We start from the raw sequence: 18,975 nt of genomic DNA on the forward strand, positions 1-18,975 counted from the left end.
TCCATCAAACTTTGATTTACGTCGCCATTCGATTTACGTCGTCGATTTTTTTTGCCCACTTTATCAGGAACGCCTTCCATAAGTAAAGTAAGTATCAACGATGATTACATCGTAACATTTTTTTCTGAAATTCTTACCGAAATTGTTCCGGAAACCGTTGATGCTGTGCGCCTGATATGATGCAAGACCTATCGTGAGTTTGGGACAATCTTAGACATTACTGGGAGCAGACATTACTGACCGTCAAAAACATTTATTCACGTTGGATCCCCCGTAATTTGTCAATCGCTCAAAAAGATTCGTTTCGATTGGTAGAGAGAAATGCTCCAAAAATACGATCGCTTCGAGAAACGTCTATGACATCGTGAGAAGTGATGAACCATGGATTTTCTTGTATGAGCCCGAATGTAAACAGCAGTCTAGTATGGAGGTTACTCGCGAACAAAGCACTTCCAAGCAAACGAAAAACTGGACACATCGCAATCGTACCACTAAAACAAACGTCGTAGACGGATTATTCTTCACCGCTAGAATGCGAGCACTCACACATCGGCTCAATCAACTGCAATTCTTTTTATTGCCTCACGTAAAAAATAAAATGAGAGGTATCTGTGACTTTCATGTGAATTGAAAAAGGTAAATAGGTATGATCTGCAATATAAACCTATGGAATGGAAAACTCTAAATGTTCACTTTTGCCATGTAGCCCAATGTAAGACGAGAATTAGCATTCACAAAAGAATATGAGTGTTTGTAAGTTGATGATATTTGAAATTAATTTTGGTGGAGAGCTCTGAATGAATTACCGAATTACCTTTATTTTTGAAGTTTGTTTTATTATGTACATGCACATACATACATAAATTGACTTAGGAGTAAGTATGAGCAGTTTTTAATTCGGTTTACGTCGTTTCGATTAACGTCGTCAAATTCCGGAACCAATCACGACGTAAATCGAGGGATTACTGTATTTATCAATTGGTATTGTAGTGTATTATGTAATGTAGTGTATTATTATATATTTTATTTTGATGAAAATGAATAAATTATACAAAATTCATAGAATTTTGGCTTTGACTTTCAATTTGAAGTGGGGATATCATTCATACAAATTTAGGTTGAAAAGTATTTGCAACGATGTTAATTTTGAATTTGACTCGCATCGAAAATTGTTTGACAAATTATTGAGTAGCGATGCATTTCAATTTGAGGATAACACTTGAGATATTATTGCTAATGTGTTGAATTTCACTGTTGAGGGTAATGTCTGTTTTTTGTTGAGAACGCGATTTTCTCAACAATTTCTCAACTTGAATATTACCCTAATCCTTTGAAAAAATGTTTGAAAAATTGTTGAAATTTAGCATTTTTCAAAGGTTTGTGTTTATTGGGTTATTTCATTTGAAAGTTGTAGAATTGGGCGTTTAATATAACATTATAAAGTTTTAATATAACATTATTTATATATTTATTTGTCAATTTAACGGTTTAAATGCATATTTAAGTTTAGCATTATTTGTATTTATGATATGTGAATGATATGTAATGTGTAATAATTTGTGACTCTTAAATTTTTCGTTTAGACAAAAACACGAACAAAAAGAGATAAAAAAACAATAATTGGCAAATAAAAAAGTTGAAAGAGGGAAACATTTTGAATTGGCCGCTACTACGTGCGTGTTCCATAAGTTTAAACCAAAATTAAAACTGTAAAGTAAAAATTCCTGTTTTCTCAGAAAAGCTGTAGAAAACTTAACGCAAAAAGAACACCAGGGAGCATAATAGACATCTCTTAATGATTTAATGTCTTAAGGTGGGTATTAAGTTCCAGTTTAGCCGTTAAAATTGACATTTTTATCATCATATAATTATAAATAAACCATATTAGTCATTATGTTTTGCATGGCAATGTAATTTGCAAAGATACGGTACCAATAAAGACACAACAAAATAAAAATAAACACAATTTACTTGCAGTAATTTCTTTTGGCATAAATGTTGAATGAATAGAGTGCAGAAACAGGCCTATTAACCAAATTGAAAATTCTTCATTTTCTTTTCTTTTTTAAATTCGTAACATCATACTCATTTTTTCCAACTCTCTCATACATGTGAGCCTATTGGAAAAAAAGATGAAGCATATAGACATTTTGTTATTTCAGATATTCTTTGGACGTGACTCAAGGGATTACGTCGCGTTACTACACCAACTATTTGTGAATGCCATCTTCGATTGTATACGTCTCTTCGTTTAGACATGAATGTACGTTGTGCATAATATTTATAGCACATTGCAATTTTGACCCCAACAATTACCGGTCACTTTGGATTCTACTCCCACATAAATTCCGTATTTCTCTTATGTGTTTGTTTTAAAAAAGAAACCGATTCGACGCGAGTGTTCAACTTTCACAAAAACGAAATTCATTCAAGTATGGACACATCGAAAGTGAAGCAGCATTTGGGTTTCCGACTACCCAAAGAAATACGTCCTTGTAAATATGATTTAAGATTAGTGCCGGATTTGACCAATAAAACATTTTCTGGTTCTATAACCATATCACTGGAAGTATTGAATCCCATATCATTTATACCGGTACACTCAAAACTTCTGGTGGTTCAAACTAACGAAGTTCAACAATTGAACAAAGATCTGGAACCGTTGCGTTCAATAGTACCTTCATTGACCTACGAGTATCCTGATTTTGAATATTGGGTTACGGAATTTTCTGAGCCATTACAAGTAGGATATTATTCTATAAAATTGACGTTCAATGGATCATTGGTTGATCGTATAGTGGGATTCTATCAAAGTTCCTATCTTGATAAGGATCGCAATCAAAAGAGGTATGCTATTACAAACATATATATTTCTAAATACTTGTAGCCATTTAGATAATGTTAAAGACCACTATCTAATCGTAGTAAGTTATCATTTGTATTTATTTAAATCTTGGTATCAATACTATAGTATTTTCATGCCAATCTACGAGAGACATTGAAATCAAATTTATAACAAGAAAAAATTGGGAGAGGATGAATATGCTAAATATGAAAAGTTGTAATATTTAAATTTATTTATTTCTCTTAGATCAATTGCAACATCCAAATTTGAACCTACTTATGCTCGTCAGGCTTTTCCATGCTTTGATGAACCCGCCATGAAGTCTAGATTTAATATCACATTGGTAAAACCAACAGGTGATGGTTATCATGCTCTCTCCAATATGGATGTTAAGGTGAGTTTGCAACTCTTGCAACTCTGTTTATTCTTGTCTCTTGTTATCCCTCTTAGAGTGAAGAAGATTTGGGCAATGGCGTTACCGAAGTGCATTTTAATGAAAGTGTTCCCATGAGTACTTATTTAGCTTGCTTCATAGTCTCGGATTTTTCTCATAAAGAAAAAGTTGTACGAGGCATTATACCAGATGCTGCAGACTTTAAAATGCGTGTTTTTTCTACAGCCGCCCAAGTTGATAAAGTCGATTATGCATTAAATGCAGGGGTGGGTATAACCGAGTATTACATAGAGTACTTTAATATTTCATATCCATTGCCCAAACTTGACATGGCTGCCATACCTGATTTTGTTTCGGGTGCTATGGAACATTGGGGTCTAGTCACATACCGTGAAACAGCTTTACTCTATGACAAAACTATAAGTGCGAGTTCAAATAAACAACGTGTAGCCACGGTTGTTGCTCATGAATTGGCACATATGTGGTTTGGAAACTTGGGTAAGTATAAGCTATAAATGAATAATTAAAAATGACAAAATTTGTTAAATGAGGGTCACAGTATACTAATGTGAAGAATTATTATGAATTATTGGTCAAAAGGACATACCACCACCGCCCAATATCAACTGCTCGATACTTCGTGACGACTTCCTCAAAACTTTAAATTCCAACAAATTTTAAAATTCAATCTAGTCATAAAAGACTACTTCGTGGAATTAGTTTTGAGTCGATTGAGGAGATAATAACTGAATAGAATGTGGCCCTGATGGCTAGAAATGCCATCGGGAAACATTGGCATAAATATATTTTTATTTCATCGGAATTGGTTTAGAAGGTGAAATTAAGTTTCCCCTTACTTTTTGCTTAAGCAATAAATGTATAATTTAGAGTGATCAAAACCAGTGGATCGGTTTATGTTCTTTTCGATTATCGGTTTTATCCCATTTTCGGTGGACAGGTAGCGCCGATGTTTTCAAGATTACAAGATGACAATAAAAGTAGATTTTCTCTTTGAAATTGCATGTTTCTTTAAAAATCGTTAATACCGTTTTTTGTTATAAAAACACTGACCACCGGTTGTGAAAAACAGTCCGGATTTTTAAAACCGAGAAAAACTGACTTGCAAACGTCCCTATTTTATATCACTCTAGTATTAATTTTACAATTAATAAATTCAATTTCAACATTTTATTTGAACGCCCTTTGCAACCAACATACTTACATAAATATAATCCGATATTCGGAATCGCAAATCACAAGAATTTATTATTCTTGTAACGGAAAAAGGATATACTCTCGGAGTCCAAAATAATTTTAATTTGAACTTCTCTTTAAAGAGAACTATATTACCAATATTTAAGTTTATAAATTTCAGGGTTAAGAAATGATTACCAAATTTTGAGATTTGCGATTCTAAATTTTGGAACATGTGTGAATATTTGTTTAAAGATTTTCCCACCACTCTCCAATTCGATTAAAATTCCTTATTTTGTATAAATTTTAGTAACCATGAAATGGTGGAATGATTTATGGCTAAACGAAGGTTTTGCCACTCATATTCAATACAAGGGTGTCAATCATATTCATCCAGAATGGGATATGGTATGATTTTATTTTTTTTTTTCAATATTAAATATGAATATTAACAATGATATATTTCGAATTTTCCAGCTTGATCAATTTATTATAGCCGAATTACATGGGGTAATGAAATTAGATGCAACCTTGGCTTCCCATCCCATTGTACAACCCGTTGAAAATCCTAATCAAATTACCGAATTGTTTGACAGTATAACCTATTCCAAGGGAGCTTCCGTTATACGTATGTTGGAAGGTTTGGTAGGATCAGAAAAATTTCGTACGGCAACAACAAATTATTTGAATAAAATGCGTTATTCCAATGCAGAAACAAATGATTTTCTCACTGAGGTTGAAGCCATGCAATTTGATTTTGATGTAAAGTTAGTAAAAACAGTAAATTGGAAAATTTATTACAATATTTAAAATAATTAATATTTTCCTAGGTTAATCATGAAAACTTGGACCGAACAAATGGGTTTACCAGTTGTAGATATTAAACGTAATGGCAATATTTTGACTTTAACTCAAAAGAGATTCTTTGCCAATCCAGAGGACTACAAAGCAAATTACAATGACTCTGAATTCAAGTAAGAGCCTTTTTGTTTTTTTTTTTTAATAATTTTCATAATTCATTATTTTCTTTTAGCTATTGCTGGTCCATTCCTATAACCTATTTTACCAGTTCTAAATCGGAAGTTCAGCATATTATCTTCAACTACAACGATAAAGAAGGTGGGAATAATTTTATTTATTATAGCTTTGTGGAAAGGCTAACTTCATTTTTTTCAAGTGACCCTTACGATTCCCGACGATGTTGACTGGATCAAGTTTAATAAGAATCAAGTAGGCTATTATCGTGTGAATTATCCCACTGAGATGTGGCAATCTATGATAAAAGCTTTAATATACACCAGAGGTATTTTCAGTAGCTCCGATCGTGCCCACTTGATTAATGATGTTTTTGCTTTGGCGGATGCATGCCAATTGGAATATAGCATAGCATTAGACTTAAGTAAATATCTCAAAAAAGAATTGGACTATGTACCTTGGAGTGTGGCTGCATCTCGTCTAAGTGCCTTGAAGAGTTTACTATCTTCCACCGATGTATACAGTGGTTTAGTTAAATATGGTAGGACATTATTGACAAATGTATATCAAGCTGTCAAATGGGATAATAGTGTGGATCATTTATTTAAGTATGTTAAAATAGGGTTTTATTTATTTCAAATAGTAATGCTATATTGTTTCTAATGTGTATTTTAGTCTTTTGCGCGTTACAATCCTAAATGCTATGTGCAGCTTTGGTGACTCTGAGGCCTTAGAAGAAGCTGGGAAACGTTTCAATGAATGGCTGTCTAATGTCAACGTTAGACCCCATCCGGATATACGTTCTACAGTCTACTATTATGGCATGAAAAAAGCAGGAAATGAACAATTGTGGAATCAAGTATGGGATTTGTTTATTAACGAATCGGATGCTCAGGAAAAAATTAAATTAATGGAAGCTTTGGCAGCTATTAATGAGCCATGGATTTTGCAACGGTATGTGCATTTCTTGTTTTGAAAACAAAACGTTTCATTGTGGTGTTTTTCTCTTTTAGTTACATTAACCTAGCTTGGGATGAAAACAACGTTCGTGGCCAAGATTATTTTACTTGCTTGCAATACATATCCCAGAATCCCATAGGTCAACCATTAGTTTGGGATTATGTTCGTGAAAATTGGCCACGCTTGGTTAAACGATTTGGTATAAATGAACGTTATTTAGGTCGCATGATTCCATGTATTACCTCACGTTTTGCTACACAAACAAAGTTGAATGAAATGGAGGCGTTCTTTGCTAAATATCCTGATGCGGGTGCTGGAACAGCCGCACGTAAAGAAGCCTTGGAAACAGTTAAAAATAATATAAAGTGGTTGGAACAAAACCTCGAACCCATTCGTAAATGGATGGCTTCGGAAAAGTATTTGTAATGATGATGAGCAAACAATACAAAAACAAATATGCATTTATTATTTTGCTTTTTTTTGTCATATAAATAATTTATATTGTTTGTTGGATGGTACATAATTATTTAGACTACTAGTCCATTTTGATAACAAAGTTTATCACTTGATTCTCTTTTTAGTTTAATATCTATGAACTTTACTTTTTATTGTTCAGGGGAATCAAGAACAACTCTGAGTCAAAATTTTTATCAGAAAAGAAATCCATTACCTACATGCCTGTTTCATTAGGCCACTTTGCACCAAATGTTTCCTTAAATTGGACCAATGGATTTTTGATCTCTATAAAATTTTTCTTGAAGCATATTTTTGTGATCCCTAAAATCGATAAGACGATTTATATTTATCTTTAAAATGGGTTAATCAACTTTTGATGTCGGCAAAATTCTAAATTGAATATTAATTAAAAACCAGTAAGTAGGTTAGGTTAGATTGAAAAGAGGATCCAGGTTTCCCAGTCTCATGTCAGCTAACATACATATAAGCCTGTATTCGTCTTGTTGTGCGCTTTAATTTTTCCCATCGTGCCCTTTTATTCTATGATCTCTCTGTACCTTACGAATTCCCTAGTTTTTATTCCAATCCCTATTCGTTCGTTATCCTCCGACAATCTGTAAAAATGTTCACGCTTTGTGGCTTCGTTATTTCCGAACCTATTAACACATTCCGTTATGTAACGCACTTCTGCCTGTAGAATTTTGCTGTGGACCCCAATCGGAATAGGATCTCGGTGTCTGTGTCCTCCACATATACGCCCAGTCACGTCCTCTCGCCCATCATCGATCTGTCGGTGTAGCAGTTATTTCCCTCAGGTATCTGTTCTGGGTCCCATTCCAAAGTATATACGGTCATATGCGGGTGCCATCGTGGTGCAATGGTTAGCAAGCCCGCCTTACATACACAGGGTCGTGGATTGAAACCCAGTTTCGACCAAATACCTAAAAGTTTTTAAGCGGTGGATTATCCCACCTCAGTAATGCTGAGCGTTTCAAAGCTTCTCTAAGTGGTTTCACTGCAATGTGGAACGCCATTGAGCTTAACATAGAATCGGACAGCCCTCAGTGATAAGGGAGAATTTCACCACTGTGGTATCACAATGGACTGAATAGTCTAAGCGAGCCTGAAATATTGGGCTGCCACTATACCTAACCTAACCTAACATATACCGTCATTACTTCTGCCGTATCAAATATAATTATCCACCGATTTAGGACTTTTATTAAACAGATTTTTTATTACTTCTGCTGTAGGTGAAATGTGAAATGAGCTGATGCTTGTTCTCTAAGCTTTGAGTAAGAATGATACATGTCGATTCAGTTTATATCAGTCCGTTTTTTTTTATGGTCCTTATGAAGACATCCTACAACAATCGTATAAAAGTTGCGGCGTTTATGTACTCAAGAACTCTATTCGGGCGTATGATATGGAGCGATATGAAGCAAAGTTACCTATCCTTGGGGATCTAAAACACGCCTGAATTTTGAATTTCAGAGAAAATTTGCGGCGTTAAAAGCTTTTAAAATATCAGTTCATGGAAAAACTAGTGTAGGAAATGAAAAACAAACAAATAATTTCTGCCGCAAAGTCAGCAATTCTTATTTTGTTGTAATCGGAAATAAAAGTCTGATAAGATATTTATAAGTCATTTTATCAGCAAAAACAGCTGCATTCAAATACTAATTTTATACAAATTCCTTTGAGTATAATCAATTGCTTCAAAAAAAACATTCAATCACTTTTTACTTCCCCCCATTTTTATTAATTGAATTATTTCGTTCACATAAACAATTTATCTTGTTTTTATTTTTTAAATATCGATTTTTTTACATTTAAGTACGTTACTAACAAAATCAATAATACATCTATATAAATAGTTGCTCATAATTCTTTGGATTATTTTTCATGCTTAATATTTAGATTTACATATTTATCTTCTCTTCGTAGATATCAACATATCTACAATTAAAGTTTTTTTGGCATTTTTGATACATAAATTTTATACGAACAGTTACAAAAAAATATTTATATAAATATTAATGAACGTTTTATAAATATTATTCTTGGAGTCAAGAAAAAAATAATATTAATAAATACGAAGAATTTACATTAAATAGAAAAAAAAATTAAATTAAGGTGGGTGGACATTGAGGCTGTGTGTGCGAGTGAAAATGAGATCTACTTCGTAGATCTATTGTGTTCTTTCCGCATCCATTCGGCAATTGTTTTGTAATTTGTATCCATCCAATTCACATTATCCTGGACATGTTCAAGAATTTGTTGTATTGAACGACTTGAGTCTTTGAGTTCGTTTTTCACAAACGTTTCCAATTCGGCAAATTGATATTTTGTGTTGAAACGTTTGGTAACCACTTCCAGAACCATATTGTAGGTTAACATGGCATTGCTCAAACTGTAAGAATATTACAAGGATTATTAACAATATAAATTATTCCCAATTTCTATTACTTACTATGACTTCATATATTCCCAATTACTGTGTATAAAATCGAAAGCAATTTTTTGTCCTACAACATTGGCTGATACACCCATAAATACCCGGTACACATCCTGTTTTCTGATGTCATGCTCTCCCGTTATGGAATACTGAAGAAATCTCGATACAATCCATGGTTCCCGAGAACAACCTAAAGCGGAAAGTAGAATTTCCTTTTCGGTTGATACAGAAGATTTCTTAAATCGTTCATATGCGAAATCCCATTCAGCTTCGGTACCATATGCAATGGCGGTGCAATAAATAATACTGCGTAAATCTGCTGATATGCTAAAAAATAGAATATATTTTTTAATTACAAAAAAATACAAGGATATTTTAATGTAATTCCAAAACTTATTTGAAAGCAGTATTAGTATTAAACTAAAGAAATTATTAATAGGAATTTAGTTCACAAATTACTGTGTGTCCTATCCGGTTAGTATATAAAGAAGGCGCAGTGTTATTTCAAGTAGAGGGTATCTTTGGAATGCATCCACTATACCTAAAACTAATCTGTAGAATTCTTGAAAGTCTGGAGCGCACACTTTAAATATCGATACTGCCATACGCGTCGATTATCGAGCGCAGAGTATTTTTGTTTGATTATTCCATGAGCGCTATTCGTGTGGTTTACAGCAAATGAAAAGATGCATCTGGCCCAAGAATGGAATTAAATCGTAAACATTTTCATGCAAATAAAATTTTTGCGACAAACATGTTCCCCGACCAAAATAACATTTTGCTTTTGAAACATGTTTGTGTTGGTCATATTCCTTTTTTGTGTGCGGGGAGCACGGTTGCCATTCGAGCCAATAATAATCTCCCGTGTAAAAAATGGGAGATATAATAATATATAAGACATTAAATCTTACCATTTTTCGGATCTACTCATATCTATTAGATCTCTCAATTTACTCCGGCTACCAAATTTTGGAGAAATTTGTACCAATAAACTACCCAACAAAAAAAATAAGTAATTGTTGTTTCTGTAGGGAATTTTGTCAAAATTCTATTTCTTCTGTAGGAAATTTTGTCAAAACTTTATTTGTATATGAAATTTTGTCAAAATTTTATTTCTATAGACAAACTTTTAATTTCTATAGGAAATTTTGTCGAAAAGTTATTTCTGTAGAAAAATTTCGTCACACTTTTAATTTTTTCTATAGAACATTTTGTTTCTATAGAAAATTTGTGAAGCAACCGTGGTGGAGAGACTGATTATCTTAAATGACTCAGAAATACGGCATGACCAGGAAGTGGTGCGAGGTATGACTCGTCGAACTACAAAAGGCAGGGATGATAGAGTCCACGCGAAATGTGAGCGGGACGCGTAGATATAAACTATGGAAAATCTAGACGGTCGCGCAGGCGCTGATTGTCAACATGAACTGGAAAATAATAGATTCCTGTTTCATTTTTTAAACAACAGGCAAGAATAAGGCATTTCTTACTACGAGGGCAGTTCGGAAACTTCTTAGCCTAGCACAAAAAGCGCGGTATAAACAGAAAAAAGTTAAGTGTTTTGGAAACTTCCATCTCTGTTATGAACACATGTTAAATTTTGTTTCAATCTGGCAACTCGTTCATATAGATACAGGTATTCAAAAAAGACGCATCCGCAATTTTTTTACAATAGAAAAATGCGTGCTGCCATTAAATATTTACATAAAAAAGGTTTATCGGGACAAGAAATTCATTCATAATGACATGGTGAATGTGTTAGGTGAAAGTACTCCTTCATATGCAACAGTAAAAAATTGGGTTGATGAATTTAAACGTGGTCGTACAAGCATTGAAGATGAACCACGTAGTGGACGTCCAAAAACAGCAACAACAACAGAAATTGTAGCCAAAGTGCATGATGTGGTATTAAATGATTGCTAATATCATGGGCATCTCAAATGATCAAGTCCATTTAATTTTGCATGAAGAACTACATTTGTTAATAGTCGATCAAAAACGCATAAAAGGAACATTTCTCAAGCTTGTTTGGATCGTTTTAAGCGAAATAAAATGGATTTTAAGCGTCGTTTCATAACTGTTGATGAGACATGGATACACCACTATACTCCAGAGACAAAAGAACAATCCAAACAATGGACTGAAGCTGGAGGAAGTGCCCCAAAGAAGGCAAAAACAATTCAATAGGCTGGTAAGCTTATGGCAACGGTTTTTTGGGACTTCAAAGGTATTTTATTGATTGACTATATGCAAAAGGGTAAAACAATAAATTCAGAGTACTATTGCAACCTTTTGGATCAATTAAATGTACAAATTCGAGAAAAACGTCCTGGCTTACAACACAAAAAAATATTTTTTCATCTAGACAACGCACCAGCGCACAAGAGTGTTTTAACAATGGCTAAAATCAACGAATTAAAGTACGAGTTGCTTGACCACCCACCTTATTCTCCTGATTTAGCTCCCAGTAACTTTTACTTGTTTCCAAATCTGAAAAAATTCCTTGCTGGCAAGCGTTTTACCTCAAATGAAGATGCAATTACAGTTGTAAACCACTATTTTGAGGAAAACTATTTTAATCAAGGGATAGAATTGCTTGGACTAAGTGTATTTATGTTTCAGGAGATTTATTGAAAAATAAATTTTTTTTTGAAAAACTAACTATTCTCTTTCATTGATAGGCTAAGAAGTTTCCGAACCGCCCTCGTAAATTATTTTGGATATGGATAAAATTGTGTAGGTACTGAATTGTGGATTGGTGAAAAAGAAAATTGTCTGTACTATTCACACATTTCCTACTTGGATAGCAGAGGTTATTCTTCTTTCTGTTTGTATAAATTTAAAGACACTTACGGATTATTAACATCTGGATTGGGATCTTGCATCCAATTTTGGAATTTCAACAGACTTTGATCAATGCATTCGCGATGACCCAAATGACAAGCTATGTTAAGTATTTCACTGCGTAAAAAGTGTTCCAACATATTGTTTTCATCCTTGGAGGGGACAAATCCCAGCTTAGTGTAAAGGTTATTCAATAATTTCAAGAGGTAACTCTAAACAAGAAGAAAGATACATTTAAAACTCTCGTTAAATTTGGTTGTCTACAAAAAATACCTACCTTGAACATATCATATTCTCCCATGCTGCCAAACATTGCATCCAAGAAATTGAAAGCATTAATAGCTGCTTTCCATGCTGTTGTATCTTCTTCATGCACCAGATAACGTGTTAGATTCAATGCCAAATCATAACTAAGGTGACCTCCTCGAGCCAAATTCAAGGCATCGTCAATTAATTGTGCTCTATTGGCAGGAGAGATTTGTTCAAATTTCTCAACATCCATCAGATGATCCATTATGGCTTGCCAATTTTGAATTTCATAGTTGACTCGATAGTAACCACTTTGTTGAATATTGAATATAAACCAATTGGCTTTGGATAGTTCCGCACTTTCGATTTCGTATATTTTCGAGCGTGGAATCCATGTAATGGGACGAGTATTGGTAAAATTTAATTCTTCTGCAGTTGTGTACGTAATGGGAATCCACCACAAAGGATCTTCTTCGCTTTTATTTTCACCATTCAGTTTTTTATAGACAAAACGTTGTTGTTCCAAACGAATCTCATTTGTGTTGGGATGTTTAGAGACCTGCACAATGGGAAAACCTACTTGGAGGGTCCAAGTGTCCATAATATCTTTAACGGAGGCATTGCGATCTAATAAACCCTCAGCTTTGGCGGCCAATGTAAGATAATGCCATAAGTCATCTTGTTCTGCCGAACGGTAGGATCTATTTAAATATAAATCGTAAAAGTTTATGAATTCCAAAATCGACAAAAAATTGTTCTCTCAGGCAGTTATATTACGAAGATCGAATTTTGTAGTTATAATTTATTTTATTTTAATTTAATTTTTTTTTTAAGACGAATTATATATTTTTCGAAATCAAAAAAAAAATAAGATTAAGAAATTGTAACTATGTGAGAAGATGATGTACAGTGGTGGTGAAAAATGGTTCAACTTAGGAGGAATAATTCTCGTATGTAATTTCCTTTGGAAATTAACATATAAGACCCATATTGACTCATCTCTATACTAAAGAATATGGGAACTTGCATTAGCCAGCAAAGAAACGTATGTCTAGTTAGGCGTGTGAGATCAGTATCTGGCGTTTACCTTTCAATCAATTCCTTAATCTTCATCGTATTAAAATTTTAATATTAATATGCAAAGTTAAAAATCATCAACTCAACAGAAAAAAAATTAATTTAATTTGACTTTATTATTATGAATTTAAAGTCCATTATATAATTATGGAAGATTGCAAAATAGTGATTTGGTCTTTTCGATATTTTTGACAAAACCTCAATTAGTCGAAAAAATTAATTTTATACTTTTGGCATGAACTTTGCAATGTTACAAAAGATTCCAAAGACCATAAAATGGAACGCTATCAATTTACCAGTACTCAACAAATACTTACAATTCTTTGAGGTAATTATGTAGACCCTTCTTAAATACATCCAATGTTAGAAAATGCTCCATCATTCGTATCAAAGTCGATCCTTTGTCATAGCTAATGCGATCAAATATTTCACTTATTTCCTCCGGATTTCCAACTTCAATGGAAATTTTATGGGACGAAGACATAGCGTCAAGTTGAAAGACATGTTGTAATGTATTTACCACAAACTGATCCATAATTCTCCATTCGGGTTCAATTGATGCTAACGATTCATATTCCATATAACTGGCAAACCCTTCATTCAACCATATATCACTCCACCAGGTTGGTGTAACCAAATTTCCAAACCATTGATGGGCCAATTCATGGGTTACAACTGTGGCCACACGCTGCTTATAGGTGGATGCCGATACTCCCTTTTCAAAAAGCATACTTGTTTCTCTGAAATGGTATATCATTATTTCTTCCATAGTTAGAGTTTCCTACTGATTCTTCTATCTTACCTATATGTAATAAGTCCCCAATTTTCCATAGCTCCCGAGGCAAAGTCAGGCAATGCAATCATATCGATTTTTGGCAGTGGAAATGGTATTTTGAAAAAATCTTCAAAGAAATGTAAAGCCTTTGGTACCATACTCAAGGCATACGATGCTGATTGTATGGCATCATGACGGGCCCATACTGAGTAATTGCCATTGGATATATTTTGGAAATCTGATATACTATAGGCTACCAGATATGTAGACATTGGGACCGATTCCTCAAAGTAATCCCATTCGTAATTTGGTAGAGTATCACTGAAATATAATTTTAGAAGATTATACACATTGAAATATATTGACTTAATCAGAATGTTCATTGAACATATATTTTAGGGCACACAATTTACACAATACCGGTTCGTACTCGTAATAGAAAAACCAAGCAAATATATAGTTATGAAGATCACATTGCATCTAATTCTCTTGAAAAAGTAGTAGTGAATTTTCTATTAGAAAATATTTGTCCATGGGTACGTATACATAACGTACAATTGTACTTTAATATAGTACTAATACGCAAAATAGTGCTAAGGGAAAATATCTCTATTAAGGTAGAAACAGTGGTAATCGCAGCCGTAGATTGCTATAATTCATGATGTTTTGGTAGATTTTGCAAAATACTCCTATCCAACTAGTGTAGGTTAGGTTAGATGGCAGCCCGATGTATCAGACTCACTTAGACTATTCAGTCCATTGAGATACCACAGTGGTGAACTTCTCTCTTATCGAAACAAGGCGGGAATGTTAACCATTGCACCAGGGAGCCACCGTGGTGCAATGGTTAGCATGCCCGCCATGCATACACAAGGTCGTGGGTTTCATTCCTGCTTCGACCGAACACCAAAAATTTTTTCAGCGGTGGTTTATCCCACCTCAGTAACGCTGGTTTTCAAAGCTTTTCTGAGGTTTTCAAAGCTTCTCTAAGTGGTTTCACTGCAATGTGGAACGCCGTTCGGACTCGGCTATAGAAAGGAGGTCCCTTGAGCTTAACATGGAATCGGGCAGCACTCAGTGATAAGAGAGAAGTTCACCAATGTGGTATCACAATGGACTGAATAGTCTAAGTGAGCCTGATACATCGGGCTGCCACCTAACCTAACCATTGCACCACGGCGACTCGCTCTCCAACTAAGAGGTACGGGAAAATTTTCTATGGAAATAAAATAAAATTTTGGCAAAATTTTCTATAGAACAAAAATTTTCTATAGAAATAAAATTTTGAAAAAATTTTCTATTGAAATAAAATTTTTAGAAAATTTTCTATAGAAATAAAATTTTGAGAAAATTTTCTATAGAAATAAAATTTTGAGAAATTTTTCTTTAGAAATAAAATTTGACAAAATTTTCTATAGAAATAAAATTTTGACAAAATTTTCTATAGAAATAAAATTTTGACAAAATTTTCAATAGAAATAAAATTTTGACAAATAGTTTTCACAAAGTTGTGGTAATGTGGTAATTCCGGTAATTGTGTGAGGAATGTGGTAATTCCGAAACGTGCGCCCATCCAGCCATCTTGCAGAGTATAGGGCTTTGCCCAAATAAATTTCACAAACATTCTTTTCCTCTGTTGGTTAAGCTACACTTGTAGTTTAGTCAATGCATAGTTTTAAGCTGAAATCAAAAACAACAAAGGGATTTTGACTAGATTTTAAGATAGAAGGACCGGACCTTATAGTATAGTTCGATTTTTGATGAAATTGTGTTTTTTATAATATACTTTTTTTATAATATACCTCATGTATTATAAATTCTCGTACAATAAATGTTTATTAACTTAATTTGTCGGGTATGAAATTTATGGGCCATTTGCACTGAAGACTCAAATTTATTAACTAATAATGCTAAAAAACCACCAATTAAACAAATTGGAATTAGTTTTTCGGCATCCCGAAAAATCCGGGGATTAAAAATAAAAAATCCCGCGATTCGGGATTTATCCCGTCCTGAAATCCTGTTATTTATCCCGGGTGACAGCCCTACAAGTTTTACATCCATACTTTTTAAAATGTCTCAGCTTTAAAAAAGTCATGTTCGAGAACTCGATTAATCTACTTTTGAAAACAATGTGAAAAGCTTTATCATAAAATACAGTTTTCGTACTCTCAATAATTGATTTGGAGTTTTATTCACTCTCTCCCTATCTCTCTGTTAATCTTGATTCATTTGCGGATTTTATTATTCTTTTTTTAAAACAAATATAGCAATTTTACTTACTGTTTTCTTGTAGTCCTTCGAGGCATATTCGATATGGTAGATAGATTTTTTGGTCGTGCAATATTCAATTGAAATTTCGCTTTTAGAGCAGGTTCATCGAAGCATGGAAAAGCTCTACGTGCATCTGTGGCTTGGAATTGTGTTGATGCCAACCATCTGAGGGAAAGAAAACAAATTTAGAAATTTGTATATAATGCACATGAAAATGGCTAATTGCCATAAGCCACTAGAATAATAATGATGTATGGCAAATTTTCCACACTTAACCTCCCTCCATGTCATACTGCACTTACCGAGTCTCATTTCCCACCTGATATGAACTGCGATAGAAACCTTGCAAGGTATCCTGAATTAAGCCAGTAAATTTGATATTAATCACGTATTTCATATTCCGTACAAGTTTGTCATACAATTCAATGACAAAGAACTGTTTAGCTTCTAGTAAATATTGCTTCCGTATGCGCAATTCTGTGCCCACAATATCATTAGGCTTTTCCAGCCCATGTAATGAAGCTGACGGCGAGGGTAACACATTGCCAGGAGCACTAACACTAGAAGCACCACTGGAACCTTTATCAGATTTTGTCATTTGAAGTGGTCGTATGGTCACATCTTTCTTGGAAATATTCAAATCGGCAGCATGCATGGTTATATTGTAACAGTCTTCCATAACGACAACGGTTATTTGAACTTCACCATCAAAGGTGAAATTGCCCTCGAACAGGTATGGCTCCAATGAGATATTGTATTTGAGGGGCTTTATCGAACGTGGCAGGCGAACATCTCGTTCGTGATGTGGCATGGCCTGTGCGGTGGTATTTGTTTCATTGGCCTTGTGTTTCAAGTGCACAGTGGTACATACGATATTTTCATCCTCGGCAGGAGTTAATTTATCGCAAGTGGCAAAGTTATAGATGAGTACAGATACTGTGACTAGAGTGCATAGAAAGAATGCTGCGACCAGAATTAGCGTACCACGGGATATTGTGTACGCTCGCCGTTGGCTACTAAAAGTGGTTGTGTTATTACCCGTTCTGACAGCCGTCTCCATATTTAAATTTTCATGGGGATGTGTCACCATCACCACTAATCTTCTTAATCAGTTGGTGGTCGATGCAGGAAAATACCAAAAATGTCAATTGAAAATGTTTTGCAAATTTTATTGCCGCAACTTTTTTGGGGTTACATTAAGGTGGTAATATTCTAGAGAGAAGTAAACAATAAATTGTAAGTATTATTAAATATTATTGTAAATGTTTTGAATATATTAATTAAATTAACTAGAAAATCTCAATCTTTAAATTTTAATCAATCTTCAATTTAACTAAAAAGACTACACCACATCACAACGCTCCTTTGAATCAAGAACGGCTAAAAATACTGCTCCTTACATCATTGTATCTTACGTCTCGGCTAATAACCGACACAAAACAAGAGTCAATACAGGTCAACGAGGATGAGTGACTAAATTTTGAAATTCAATAAAAATATTTTCATATAAAAATGCTTTCTTTTGTATTATCTTTTTAAACGTTTACAAATTATTTTAAAACCCTGTAATGTTCAACCTTTTCACTGTTGCAAGAGTATTTTTTTCAAAGGCCTGCTCCAACCGAAATATTTCTACCTCAACAATTTCTAAGAGTGTCTTTCCTGGTAATGACATAAATACTAGTCGTTCATTCCCATATCAATATCTCCACATATGTTTGCTAATATTTTAAGTAAATACACATCTGTTGTCTAGTCAACCATACATTCATCCATTCATCCATGCATTCGATAAATTATGATTACTATTTAAGCTGTATTTACTTCCAGCTGTCCATTTCTCGTAACAATCTTAATCTGATCAGAGGTTATCACCTCAATTGTGACGACCATCCGCAAGCAAAACAAAAAAAATATGATTTGTATTCGGATGCTATAAGTCCCATAGTATGCTATGGTGCTCTGTTCCATATGATGAATATAATAAAATTAACTTTTGACTTTTGCGAATCCTCAATAAATAAACTCATCATAAAGCTCACATATTGTGTTAGCTTTAAGACAATTCCGTTTCTTTAATTGGACTGAATCATTTGAAATCTATTTTACAGTGGCTACAAGAAAAAAATATTTTTTCTATTGAATATACAATGTATGGAAGAATATTAATGAAATATGATTAACTATTTAACATACACACAAATAACTTTTTTCCAATTCAATCACAAAATTAATTGATTCAATTATTAGAATTAGAAAAAATTAATTAAAAACTATTCTTGATTATACAATTATTTGATTTCTCCGGCATCAATTCAATTAGTTTTTTAATTGGTTCAATTAAAAATTTAATTAGTTTTTTTCAGCAAAACTCAACTAATTTTTAAATGAGATAATCAAATATTTATTTTATTATTCTTTATTTATTTATTAATAACTATTTTACATTTAGACGACATTTTTTTAACTTTCAT

General features: G+C 33.5%; 2 protein-coding genes across 4 annotated transcripts in view; one reads left to right on the forward strand and one right to left on the reverse strand.

The window, feature by feature from the left end:
* Positions 1-2,250: 2,250 nt before the first annotated feature.
* LOC142224026 (glutamyl aminopeptidase-like) lies at positions 2,251-6,833 on the forward strand. Its single transcript, XM_075293839.1, has 10 exons — positions 2,251-2,847; positions 3,092-3,239; positions 3,296-3,737; positions 4,744-4,841; positions 4,911-5,200; positions 5,264-5,407; positions 5,467-5,552; positions 5,611-6,016; positions 6,084-6,362; positions 6,422-6,833. Exons 1-10 carry the CDS (start codon positions 2,435-2,437, stop codon positions 6,792-6,794), a joined length of 2,679 nt encoding a protein of 892 aa, XP_075149954.1. The 5' UTR covers positions 2,251-2,434; the 3' UTR covers positions 6,795-6,833.
* Positions 6,834-8,610: 1,777 nt separating this feature from the next.
* The window catches only part of superdeath (Suppressor of ER stress-induced death), a 38,401-nt gene continuing 28,036 nt past the window's right edge, over positions 8,611-18,975 (reverse strand). Inside the window, exons 1-9 of one of the 3 annotated variants that reach the window (XM_075293799.1) lie at positions 18,079-18,150; positions 16,804-17,713; positions 16,511-16,666; positions 14,255-14,548; positions 13,770-14,192; positions 12,404-13,076; positions 12,136-12,338; positions 9,298-9,609; positions 8,611-9,237 (exon numbers count right to left, since the gene is read on the reverse strand). In XM_075293799.1, the coding sequence (XP_075149914.1) occupies positions 9,003-9,237; positions 9,298-9,609; positions 12,136-12,338; positions 12,404-13,076; positions 13,770-14,192; positions 14,255-14,548; positions 16,511-16,666; positions 16,804-17,591 (3,084 nt within the window). In that variant the 5' untranslated portion in view covers positions 17,592-17,713; positions 18,079-18,150 and the 3' untranslated portion in view covers positions 8,611-9,002. Of the gene's footprint in view, positions 9,238-9,297; positions 9,610-12,135; positions 12,339-12,403; positions 13,077-13,769; positions 14,193-14,254; positions 14,549-16,510; positions 16,667-16,803; positions 17,714-17,901; positions 18,015-18,078; positions 18,151-18,975 lie in introns of those variants that run through there. The other 2 variants (XM_075293803.1, XM_075293792.1) reach the window with 2 other exon arrangements.

This window comes from Haematobia irritans, chromosome 1 (genome assembly GCF_050003625.1).
Source record: "Haematobia irritans isolate KBUSLIRL chromosome 1, ASM5000362v1, whole genome shotgun sequence".
Classification (NCBI taxonomy): domain Eukaryota; kingdom Metazoa; phylum Arthropoda; class Insecta; order Diptera; family Muscidae; genus Haematobia; species Haematobia irritans.